Here is a 13,333-nt window from a genome sequence, read left to right on the forward strand (position 1 = left end):
TCAGTGCTAGCTATGCGATACAGTCAGCAGTTATCAGCACCAAATTTCTGGTGTCTCATCCATCTGCATGGTGTAATACCTCACAAGATGTCAGAGTAGGCCTCCTGACTGGTAGACCCACAGACAAATTACGATATAAAATACAGAGGTGATGGCATTTTTCAAGACAAAGTCCTTTTATATGTCCCAAGGAGATGTGGCCCATTGCCTGTGCTGTAAGTCAGAACGATAAATAGCAGGTTCACCAGAGCAGTAACACACCCATCATTACCACACAGCAGTTCTGGTTAATAAAACCTGAGTGTCACAGAAAGACTGCAATAATAACTTGTTTATTCTGTCTTGCACAGTCAGTTGTGCAGCAACTCACACTTGGTAAAGCACTGACCCGGCAGCTATCACCCCATATGAACCACAGGCATTTGTGCTAAGCCCAGTGTGCAAAGGATGCCTAGAAAAGTAGTAGAATGACAGGCAGCAAGCCATCCCCAGGACATTGTATCAGTTTTGATTAGACTGCTGTGAGAAACGCTGAATAACCTTGCCTTTGTTCACCTTCCCATGCCACACCCTTCACTTGAGAGGTCTGTTTCAAGTTGGGAACCCCATCCACACTACTCCCAGCAAAAGACACAGACAGGCAGAGTCCAAGGTCTGGCTTCATACCATTTTCCAGGACTTCATTCCCTTTCTCCAAGCAATATCGATAGAGAGATCACAAGCAAGTGATCATTCCTTTATTACATACCCAAACATAGCCACGAGCAGGTTCACAAGGAGGATGTTAGTTGAGAGCATGTAAATGCAAACAAGGGGAATGGTAATCCACTCTGGGAAGCGGGGTTGGTTGTTGGCATCCAGCTCCACGCACAAGGGCTTGGACTCATTGCCAGAAAAGGTGCAGCGGTCAAAGTTATATGTGGTACCTCAGAGGGTGAGAGAGGAGAACAAACAGTGAACCTTCTCCCCCTCTTTCTGTTGGGTCCAGCCCCAGGTACTGCCATTGACCCCAATATGTGTGGCCTCCTCCTTCCCCACCTCCCCATCAGACATAAAACCTTGCCTTGCTGCTGCTTGGAGGAAAGGGTTCAACACAGGACTGGACAACCACTGAAAGGACAGAACCTTCCACCCACCCAGGAAAGCTTCCCACAGAAAACAGGTACCATCAACATCATCGGGGTACTGGCCAAACATAGCCAGGTATGGCTCATAGATGACAGATCGAAATATCCACTCCCAGCGGTGCTCATTCTTCCTCAGGATGCCTTGCCTGGCCACGCCAAAGGCCACCATCCACACAGCAAAGAGGAAGAGGAAGAAGAAGACATCTATCATCTAGAAAAGGACAACAAGCAAATACATGAGTGACACACCGCATGCCTGTCACAAGCCACACATGGCTTTTTTCTCCCCAGTTTTATATTTGGGAGGAGAAAAATATTAGAAAAGCTACACAGCACCATTTTAATGCATGTTTTCACATCACTGCTTCCTAAATTTACAGTCACCAACACACACACACACGCATGCAAATAATTAACCATTCCCACTCAGGGAACTTCAAAAATGTTTACGCAACCAGAAAACCAAGGCACGTTTCAGAATGTAGGATATCCCCCTGGCATCAGACAGGGTCCACCCACAAAAGCAAGATCCACATATAAAGACTACTTATGCAACAACTGTAGCTTGCAACCCTCCAGCCAAGTGTCAGGTGAAAGCAGCCACCAGTTCTGAAAATGCTACCCTGGATGGCTTCAAACCAGCGTTTATAGTCCAGACACTCTGGCTAGCAGTTTCATGAATTTCTGTCTCTTAATAATATACAGATAACTGAAGACTGGCAGTATCCTGGTTGAGCTTTCCCATTTGTTGCAGATCCACCTCCACTGAGGTGTGCCCTTCCACTAACCCCAAGCATCTTTATTATTACACTTACTCAAAAACTTATCCCTTTTGAAGAAGGCTAAACAAGAGAAAGTTGTACAGGAAACAATCCTGTGTTGTTGCTTCCATATCATAAGGCACTCTAGGACTAGGTAATCTCTAGACTTCAGCTTTGCAGCAGTGGTACATGCAAAGTAAAGGCTTTCTGGGTAAGCTGCAGACCACACTGTTACTCCCATTGTCACCACACAGCTGGTTTTTAAATTCCATATACAAGATCAGCTCCAGGTGACATGCACAAATTCAGGCATACTCCAGCTCTCCAATTCTCCTCATTCCCACACCTGCAGTAAAGCCACATCCATATTATATGGAATGCCACTTTCTTCCTGTTACCTTTCCCAGTCTGCTAGCAAACATGCCCTCCAGCTACAAAGGACGGAATTAGCCTGGCCACTCCATAAGAGGCTCTTCACCACCAGCTTCTCCAATTATTTGTGTGATGGATGCAGTAGAAGACAGAAATCCTCCTCCTGTACCATTTATCATCACTGTCTTGTTTGGTGAACGTTCACGTGAGCAACAAGAGTGATGGAATATACCACTGAAACATGAGACACGTAAGACAAATCTACCAGGAAACAAATTTCCTCTTCTGTTCTTCAGCCTGATCTTTATTCTCTCCTTGTGCAGAGGGAGAGAAAAAGGCCCTGCTCTTAATTAGGTCCTATTTGAATCTTAATTAATCCTGTTTAGCAGATTTAAGAGAAGGAGAGAACTTGCTGCCATCATCAGAACAGTGGTGATTTTCACTCTTGAAGAAAAAAAAAAGGTGTCACATCATTTATTTAGACTTCCTTGAACAGCTGCCAGAATCTTACCATCCTCTGCAGCATAATAATTTTGGGTCCTAGATTCCTGCTAACTGTGAAAATATGGATCAGCCTCAGAGTAAAAACTATGTAGTCCAAACAGAAAATGACTCTCCCAGCATACCAAGAGCTTTCATCAGATGAGTGAAGCCTGATGGAGACAGTAAAAAAAAATTAAGACAAGCATTGGGTAAAGCATGCAGAAATCGGGTGAAAATACAGTGAAACACTGAAATGGGGAGTGGAAAGTGAGTAACTGGGAAACAGAGCACAGCTATCCAGGGCCCCATACCCTCTCCCACCAACCCATACCTGATGACAGGTGGTAGAACTGGTCAATGCACACCTTGTTTACACCCTTCCTATCTTAGCTATATCATCACTGTGTCTCCTCTTAGTCTCTAAAACTATTAACAGCAAAGAAATCTTGTACTTTTAGCTACTCCTACAGCCCTCCAAAAAGATCACAGTGCAATGACCGCTCTGCTGCACTGAGGCAACAACAACTAAGTTACAGTTGACTGAACAATTACACTGTAAAATGTGTTTCCATCATTTCTTTGTCATGGTTGTTAACTCACCCATTCATGTAAAATAGCTTATGTGAGCTAATGGCATTCAGTTAGACTATTGTAGGTACAATTACGGTCCCCTTAAATACAACACACTAAAGCTCAAAGAGTCCAGATTACCATATTAAATAGTCAATAATAGGAGCCAGAGAAAATCCCAAAGAACTTCTGACTCTCCAAGATATTAACCATCTTACCCTGCAACTTTGATATGCTCTATATAGCCAGTCTTGAAGGCGTTGTCACGAAACCTAAGCCTATTTCAATCATCATCTTCTAAACATGCTCATCCAAACCTAAGCATTAAGAAGGGCTGTCCTGGTGGCCCAGAAAGATCTGAGTTTAGGAAAGGCACTTCTGACTCCAAGGATAGACTCAACTTCCATTAAACAAAAAAAAGAAAATAATTGCATGCAGATGTTCCCTAATCACTATATTTTATTTCTTTATTTGCTTTTACAGATTTAGAGTCAAGCCTTGGCAGTATCTGGGGCCTTCATAAAGAACAGGGAGTTTCACAAACACGTCATTTCCCAAAATCTCATTACACGTTGTAGTCAAAACCCAGAAAGGAAGCAAAGCCATAACATGGCCACAAGAAAAGATACTACTCACCTGAACACAATCCCTGCTATGAAGTAGAAGATTGCTAGTGTATCCATAACATTCCACAGATCTGAGAAATACTTACTGCCATTCATGTACCACTGGGAAGGAAAAAGAGCAGAAAGTAACCACCACAGAGCACTGACCAGTGACATGGGGAGCTCATCCATCTTCCCCTTCTCTCTCCCCACTGGATGTCCTCACGGGTAAATATTCCACCCACTGCAATAGAGTAAGGATTGTTTCCTTGCCCAGTTAATTTTTTGTCACACATAATGGGTATACCAGAGTTCAGATTGCTTTTAATTTCCCCCAAAAAGGGTTTTTAATATATCCACCAATGCCAGAAATAACTGGCAACATGTTTTTACTGTAACTTCCAATAGGACTACAGGTCAAGATTTTCTATGTTTAGAGCTCCTTAACACATCTTCTCCTGCAGTTCAGATGTCCTAACCTAATGCTCTTGCACTAGGACCAGTCAAGCACATCAGCAACACAAACACTGCACCACAGTGTGGGTTACTGCGCTCAGAGGACATAACCCAACCACACTAGTGCTTGTGCATGGGGAGAGGAGGGAACAGTCCTGACAAGAGCTGAGATTGATGGACTTAGTGCTCACATGTGTATACACATGCTGCCAGGGGACCTCAGGGTAGATCACCATATGCTCCAGCAGAACTGCTGCCAAATGGGTCAAAGGAGTCCTGGTGTGACACACTAAGAGCAGATGAAACACTGCAAGGAGGCAGGAGGGTCACTGTTTCGGGGCAGTTGAACTATTCCAGCTTCTCTTTCTTCACAGAGCCTTTCAGTAATCTGTCCCTGGCTACACACACATGCTTTTGATCAAAGATGTAGGCTTAATTTATTCTTTTAATTACTTGGCGCTCTATTTCTGAATTGCAAGTCTAGTGAGAATCTGCCCATTCCCAGACTGACTGGTACTGCACGCTTGATCCAAAGTTTTTGCAAGAACCAACTTCTGGACCCAATCCAGAGGTGACTCATTAGGACAAGTAGCTTAGCCAGGAGAAACCTCTGCCAGGACTGAAGAAATAGATTGAGTCCCTGATCATAATTCTTTTTAATTTTCTTGAAATAATCAAAGCTTAGTACAGTACTGATCAGTGAATCTCTCTATAACTGGCATACCCAAGGAAGGCAATTCTGCTCTCAGTACTTTTATGGGAAACAAAGATTGAGGGGAGTTTTCTTCTAAATGCAGAAGCAGCTATAAGTAGAGACCACCACTTTGCTGTTGCAGTTGCACAGCTGTTGCATTTTCTTCACATGATGGGACGCATTGCTAAAGATGGACAGTTGTGGCAGCTACCAGGGTGTCAGGCTCAAAGTATTACCAGACACTATTTCAGCATCTTGGGACCCAAACACACCTTTCTTACTGTTTAAGGTACCAAAGGTTGGGGACTGAGTGGGGATGGCATGTCTGACACCTATGACATAGGGCTGCCTCTGTCTAGTAACTCCCTAAATCAAACATAAGTTGTCTTGCTACACATGACAGTGAAGTGGGGTTTTATGTGAACGGCTAGACACACATGGTCCAAATGTCTTTCACAAAGCAATAGCATATCACTGCACTACAGCTGTATTAAATGCAGCAGGTTTAAGCCTGATGCCTCTTCTATTAAGGGCACAACTGTGGATGGAGGAAAGGAAACAGGTTTCCATCTAAAGCAGAAACAGAGAGAAAACAGAGGCAGATGCTTGTAAACAAGCGAGAACAACTGAGACTGCAGTGCAGTTAAGTCCTTCAAATATCAAGCAGTTCCCACTGCTAAGAGTTAACGTGCATGGAGATTCTGTCCAGACTCCTTCCCCATTTGAGAAAATGGGGCTTTCCTGCACACCCCACAAGTCTACCCACTCACCTGGCTGTAGGCTACATCCATGTGGCTAAGAAGATAGCAGGAAAAAGGCATCTCCGATTTCACTATTGCCATGACAGCTCTAAACAGGATATGAGAAAGTAGCTCTGGCTAGTTAAAAATCTCTAGGACCATCAGAAGTGAAGACAAGGCAGAGCCAGTGGCTTACAGTTCAGATACAGTTCAGTTCTCCCAAACGGTGAAATAATCTCCTTTAAATTTGGAACAATGTCTAGTAGTTGTCACTGCCACAGACACACCACTCTCTAATCAGAGGGCTGATTTCTCCCCAGAACTAGTTATCTGACTGCAGCAGGTACAGTGGGACCCCAGGCAACATTAGTCTTACTTTTCCTTTGATGCAAAAGCAAAATCTGAGACATCCCTCTTTTTTTAAATATTAAGGACACAGATACTATTTTGACTGCAGAGTTACACCAATGCATGCATAATCTATCTTGGAGGAAGCCAGGCAGAAAGTTTCCTGAGAAGCTTAGAGGTTTGGGACATTGCTCTGCGTTCTGCTCTTTAGCAAAATAAGTTTGAAGCCAGAACGCTGGCTTAAGATAACTCTAAATCTTCAATAAAGTCTCTGTTTTAGCTGCCTCCACTCCCACAATCAAATTGGTACAGTCCGGCCACCAGCTATCAATGGGATTACTGGGATCTGAAGCTGTTCTTCCTGCTCAGGGTAGCAAGAAATAGTGACATTGGTAGGAAAAAAGGTTTCTATCCCTAAGGCTTTCCCCAGGACTTTTGCTGGGTACACACGGGAAGTGCAAGGACAGGTCCAGAGACACCAGAACCTAAATCAGCAGAAACAAACACTCCATTAGTGTTCTCATTGCAACAGAGTCTTTTACTTTTTCCCCATTTTCCTTAGCAAGTAAAGTTGCCTTAAACAGGGCACCACCTTGACTATTAAAAAGGAAAAAAGACCACACAGCAAGTTAAGCACAGTGACATCAACACTCAGCCATGTCATTTGAGCTCATGTAAGAAATGTTATTGCAGGGTGGTCTGATCCAGCAGATCACCCACAAACACTCATGTAGAGACTAATGCCTTACAGGACAATCAAAAAACAGCACTGCACAGAAACCACACACCCATTTCTCTTCCAATTTCCCCAGCATCTTCCCACTATTCTGAACACTGATAGAAATCAGCTTGCCTGAAAACCAACATATTTCATATGTGCCCTTACATATGAAGTAAAAAGAATATCAACTATGTGGCTGGCTATAAAGGCAGTCCCACAAACTCTTCCCACACCACACCAGCACAAGCAGTGTAGGCAGTCCAAAACTGGTCCTTGGGACTACATGAAACCAGCAACACCTGTATTTATGATTAAAAGATAAACAGAAATACATAACAATAAGTTGCTCATTGGTTAAAAAAAAAAAAAAAAAAAGGCGGGGGGGGGGGGGGGCGGTGGAGAAGAGAGGCAGGAATCACTTGATCTAGAGATATGCACCCAGATAGATGTGTTAAATTTAACCTCCTATTCTCAACTGCTTTGGCAATCCAAGCCAAGCATTCCTGGGAAATATCTCCATCAGCATCAGCTTATCCACAGAGCCTCAAGGTCAATACGCATTCCTCTTGGTGCATGCTATTGGGGCACAAGTAGGAATTAAACATCAGGGAAAAAAAAATAATATTCATCGTGCCTTGAGTTGCCTGAACATATCTCCCAAGAAGTGGTTCCCCTATAACTTAGAAGCTGCCTGCACTGTCTTATGCTACTAGGAGTGGAAAAAACACAAGGCTTTTAATCTAGCACTAAACATTTTTGGTTTGCAAGCGCTGCCTACTTGTCTCACTTCATCACAAAGCAGAATGAAGACCAGCACGTAAAGGATCATCTCCAGGATGGTAGGTTCCTTCTGGAAATCCATAAGCAACACGTAGGCGAAGAGCAACAGGAAAGCAATGTAGAAGATGACATTCCAGGAGAAGACCACAAAGGGGGAGGTGAAGAAAGACACATAATACAAGAAGAGTTTCTTACTCTTCTCCACAGGCTTTTTCCTGAGGAATTAAAAGAGGGAAAAGGTCTCAAAGCATAGCTTTTGTGCCTGGAAACATTTGTGTTCTGCATCAAAGTGAAAATGAGAAAGTTGCAAAGTCTAGCACAGGACATTAAAGGTAATGCCATTCTGCATCCACTGACTTCAAGCATGCAAGTAAATTGGCACATCTTAACTCCGGATCAGAGTGAGGACATGATCTGTCACCTCATTCAGCCATTAAATATCTTTATTTCAGAGTGATTGAACACTCGAACAGGTCCCCCTGAGTGGCTGTGGAGTCTCCATCCTTGGAGATACTCAAAACCCAACTGGACACAGTCCTGGGCAACCTGCTCCAGCTGACCCTGCTTTGAGAGGAGGTTGGACTGGATGATCTCCAGAGGTCCCTTCTGGCCTGAATTGTCCTATGATTAACTGACTTGCTTTGCTTCTGCTAATGAGAAGCCAGTTAATTACCTGAATGAGATGAAACCACAGCCTATTAAAGGAAAAAAGAACAGACACAGTATAATCTTCCAGTTCTTAGTATCTCTTGAAATCTCTCCATACCACTGCTTGGAAAGGAAATTCTGCAGGGAAGAAGAAAATATCCTCATTTGTTCTAACAGCAACAAAATAATCTAGGAATGCTATTAGACAACATTTGATGTAGTAAAAAAAACCCAAAACTTTGAGATTTCAATCAAAATAACTGGGATTCCTGTTTCAACAATACAGAAAGCTTTCTGCATCAGTAACAGCATGCTGGTTCCTTAGTCCAGCCATCCTCCAGTCTACATGACAAGGAGTTCAAGTCCTCGTCAGCCTCATGTTGACCTGATTTATAAGGCACTTTATGCTGGGCAGTACATCCATACTGTGCATACAGAGGAGCTGTGCCAAGGGAGAAGTCACTTCAGGCAGTTTTTATCATCCAGCTCATCATGATTTACAGCTCTAAATCAAGTCTTCCCCCCCTGACTTAACATTTCTGGGCAAATCAGCCAGCTCCTGTTTCAAGAAGAGGAGCCACACACCCTGTACCCCACCAGCCACAGTCAGTGCTCTCTGGGATCCATTCCACAGCACTGCAGACACTGGTTCTGTAAGCATGTTGCAGGACACGGCCACGCTGCCGCCCTGCAAAGCTCAGTGTTCACAGGGCTAGGAAACCTTGCCTGGAGGCTCTCACTTCCATGAGGACAGTGTCTGAGCATTACCCTTTCACAGACTGTTCGTGCAGTTATAGCATTTTCACAGCAAGTAAATTCACTTTTTTTTAAGCCACCCAGATCTCAAGAGTTACAGTAATCTGTGCAACTCTTTTCACTGACATTACCTGCACCCCTGGCTGTGCAATGAACTGCTGATCTCTAGCTTCCACTGCTAGTTCCAGGCAATTGCTCCCTCCCCAGGCTTCACAGGAATAGGTCAGCAGCTGCTCAGCTAGATCCTCATCATTGCTGTAGCACTCGGTGAACAGCTCTGGAGGAAAGAAGCAGCCCCACACTGAGCTCCAACTTCAGACTCAATCTCCCACCAACTTGGGGGCAATTGTCTTCAGTGACTTCCAAAGTATAATATTTGTAATATTAAAGTATGCAGACACAAGAACTCTTTACACATTTTCAGCATGGTAAAACAACACATGCATTGCTTTACAACCCCACTTGCATGTATTAAGCTTTCATACAGAATTCACGTCTCGATGGAAAACTGTAATACTAAATCAGTTCACACAGAGATAGCATTAAGTTGAGTTCTGCACTAATTGAGTAAAAAATATTAACTTCTCCTACTCAGATGACTCAGTATATCTGCTTGTTTCATCGTCATTCATTTAGCATTGATCTAATGACTTATAGTCAGTCTCAGTAGTCATATATTAAGAGTAGGGTAGAACAACAAGGGCAGAATCTGATGCTTTTTCACTGGGAACTGCATTGCAAACACAGTTGTTTTAGAAGAGCCATAAGCATCTTATTCTGCCTATAGATTTTTGCCACTAACAACGCACACAGAGTGAAAAATTATTTCTCTTTCCAGCTCTGGACATTTCCCACTCGAAGGCAGTTCTGTTGGTGTATCTGTGACAGAGCATAACTGCCCTGAAGAGCGATCCAGCTCCTTATAAAACACACCAGCCTTCACTAGAAGCTCTTCTCTCCAAGAGTGCATTTTCCCAGGCATTTCACAAACAGCTGTTACTGTAATTGCAAGGATGCACGCATACAGCAATACTTTTGGCTGGTGTTGCCACATACACTGCAACATGGAGAAAGATCTTGATAGACAGACTTCAATGGGGCATGTTCACTTCTCAGTGTCCTGCTAAATAGTCAGGCCTGAAGGATGTAGAAACCTTTAAGAAAGCCTGTTTAAGCTGTCTTCACCTTGTGAAGTAGGAGATACTTTCTGGTAAGAAGCAAGGTATTTTCAGTGTGGCCTCGTGCCACTCCTTAGCAGCTAGTGAAATAGCTTTGGTGATATACACACAAATAAAATAAGGCTCAAGTTCAACAGGTCAATCGAGTCTCCATTAGCCTCAGAAAAGGAACAAACATGATCTGCTTTTAGGAGCAATAAAATAATATCCATCTGTGGAGATTTTTAAGATTTAGCTAGAAGAAGCCATGACTGAACTTATTTAGTCCTGGTGGTAACACCACCTCAATGAGAAGACTGGACTAGAGGCCTCCAGAAGGCCTTTCCAGCAACATTTCTATGGTTTCCTATTCAACCTGCAGGGCTATTACACTTTACCTGTCACTTAATCTGACTTGGTGGTGACATCAAATTGCTGGGCAGCAACGCAGTTAGAGATCCACCATTTTCTGTGCCAGGCAAGAGAACAAGGCCATAACCCATAATAAAGCCCCAGAGGCACCACTGTGTTCTATCTCCCTCCAAGTTTAGAAACCAAAGTCCTGCACCACAGAGCACACTACAGATAAGCTTGAGTTTCTAAGTCGTGGGTGCTACAAATTAATCCCTGCTCTGGTATCTACCAACTGTGCTGGCTTTCATTTGCATGTTTCTCTGAATAATTTGCAGAATAACTAGACACTGAGGAAATATCAGCATTGCTGCTTCAGAAAAGGGAAGTCCTAAAAAAAAGAACATTCCCCTGTTCTCCTGCCACCCATTACCCTCATTAAACAAGAAACTATTAGTCACTCCAGCCCATGAGAGGCAGAGCTCAATTCTGAACCATTCACAATCCCTGCAAATGAAGAAACTGAAGGTCATACAAAAGAAAAAAGAAAAAAAACCCAAGCTAGATCTGCATTCTTAATGAGTGACAGTATTGCTTGTCATCTTAGAATAAGGAAGGTATATGATTTTGCAGTTCAGAATTCGGGAATTCAATCCACTTTTTAGTTACAATTTATTCTCACTCCCCACAAGTACTCCTGCAAATTTGAAGGGTGGCTTTTCTCAACCTGAATATTACCAGCACTCATGCAGAAATCTTCTCTTACTCTATATTCTCCTTCCTATTTCTGGGCACCGTTCTTTTTCAGCCTTGCCATTAGAGCTAGGTAGCTTTTCTTCCCAACAAAAGGAATTATCTACCCCCCAAAAATCCCAGAACACCCACTTTTGGAGGCAAGCTGTTCAGACAGGGGACACAGTTTCTGCTGGGAACAGATGGTGTGGAAGAGATTTCTAGGCAGTAAAAACACTTTTTGACATTAAAGGGAAGCATTTAACGTTGGATATCTAGTTTTCTAAATAAAGCTTTCTTTCTACTTCCTTTTGAGATGTCATTTCTCTTCTTTAAAATTCAGGCTGGATTTCTGGGCAGCATTTCAGGCAAATTGAATGAATTATCTTGCCTTGCATTTTGCTGAACAAAACCACCAGGGTTATCAGTTTTGCTTTGCACAAAATAAAAACATCACTATGCAATCATTGGTGCACACTAGACCTGGAGACCATTAAAACAAGTAATGTTCCAAGAAAGGAAACAATTTACTGATCTCTCACCCCTCTCATTAAATTTCTAAAGGACTTAAAGAAGGCACTTACCTACCGCTCTTGTCTCATACTCATTAGCGAGTTCCTCAGACTCACCAGCAGCATTTATATCATTCTTCACCTTTGCCATGCTTTTCAGGAGCTTACTGGCCCCAAGGGCTGCCAAAGTGCAACCTCTGGTCTATGGAGAGAGAGTTAAGTCATGCAAAGCCCTCTGCGAGGGGAATGTGATACATCCTTTAAAAATTATCCCCCTTTTTTTGCAGCTGCTCAGTTCCCAGTCAGGACTGGCAAATGAAAATCCAGTTCCACAAAACAAATGGTAACCATCAGTGTACTGGTTTGATAACAACTTTGTGACCAGTCTGAAAAGTTCTTGTGTTTAATACTTATATATCAGCTTTGCATCTCTGGCTGAAGATTCACCAAAGATTGTCTGCTCTGCCATGAGCTACACTACCATTTTCACTGTCCAGCAGTCTGGACCATTTGGGTGTACCCAGAACTGCCCAGACTACGTTAGTCCACTCCATTCAAATGGAATCTATATGTACAGGTAAGAAGCACTCGGTTTCAGACATGAAGACCAACGTGAACAGGAGCATCCATTAGCTTTGCTTGCATTAGCCTCACATTTACAGCCTGCGAATTATGTATTTGATACAATCATCACTAAATGTACTGTCTAATTAAAATTAGAAATGGATTTCAATCAAATACCTGGGATCAGAACACATCCATATTGCAAAATGGGTGGGAACTCAGCATCCAAGCTTGAACAGAGATGAGAACATACAACTATAGGTACATGTTAGTTTGGACTGGCTGACTCACACGTGACCTTAGGAAAGGAAAGTATGAAATCCACACCCAAACACAAAATGGGTAATATTAAACCTACTTACTGAATTGCCTAGCAATTATCTCTTGTGGTTTTGTGCTTGAAGATGGATCCAGAGCCTTCAAAGGCCCACAAAACAAAGACAAGGAACACCAATGTACTGTTTGCAGAGAGAAATAAAGGAGAATTCAACTTACTTGCTCCCAAATTACTTTAGACAACTCTTTCTTGTTCTGAAGAACTGACCAAATAAACAGAGCTTGCAACGGGTGCCTTGTGATAGGACACTCATCCTGAAAGAAAGAGCAACAACTCCTCAGACCTGAGCTCATCAAACTGTTTTCAACTGGAATAAATCCTAGCCTGCCACTCTCCTGTTTTCATATTTTCTTTCTTTTACAGCCAACCCACTGATCCTCTCTGTCAGCTACCTGGCACTTGTCATGCACAGTAAGTTAGGTTATATTTTATATTTACATTAAAGCCTTATATTTTCCTATCTGATGTGGAAGAATCAGCTTCCCTGTTTTTCCTGAAGTTGGCATTAAAGGACATTTGGGTCACAGTCACTTTCTGCCTTAACCCATGCAGTTCAGATAGCTTCATTCACAGCTTGACTTTATGTTTAGAGAACACAGATTAACATCCTCTAAAAGGA

General features: G+C 42.8%; 1 protein-coding gene across 6 annotated transcripts in view; it reads right to left on the minus strand.

Annotated features, from left to right (window-relative positions):
- TRPM8 (transient receptor potential cation channel subfamily M member 8) overlaps positions 1-13,333 on the minus strand; it is a 159,323-nt gene that overhangs the window by 11,720 nt on the left and 134,270 nt on the right. For 3 of the 6 annotated variants that reach the window (XR_007506004.1, XR_007506002.1, XR_007506003.1), the window contains 8 exons: positions 12,873-12,968; positions 11,886-12,015; positions 9,193-9,338; positions 8,331-8,443; positions 7,665-7,872; positions 3,950-4,041; positions 2,772-2,913; positions 1,137-1,338 (listed from right to left, as the gene is read on the minus strand). Coding sequence is in view for 2 of the 6 variants with exons in the window: in XM_049800247.1 (XP_049656204.1) it covers positions 749-926; positions 1,167-1,338; positions 2,772-2,913; positions 3,950-4,041; positions 7,656-7,872; positions 8,331-8,443; positions 9,193-9,338; positions 11,886-12,015; positions 12,873-12,968 (1,286 nt within the window). In the remaining 4 variants the exon portion in view is untranslated. Of the gene's footprint in view, positions 1-748; positions 927-1,136; positions 1,339-2,771; positions 2,914-3,949; positions 4,042-7,655; positions 7,873-8,330; positions 8,444-9,192; positions 9,339-11,885; positions 12,016-12,872; positions 12,969-13,333 lie in introns of those variants that run through there. The other 3 variants (XM_049800247.1, XM_049800235.1, XR_007506005.1) reach the window with 3 other exon arrangements.

Source organism: Accipiter gentilis, chromosome 1, assembly GCF_929443795.1.
Source record: "Accipiter gentilis chromosome 1, bAccGen1.1, whole genome shotgun sequence".
NCBI classification, from domain to species: Eukaryota; Metazoa; Chordata; class Aves; order Accipitriformes; family Accipitridae; genus Astur; species Astur gentilis.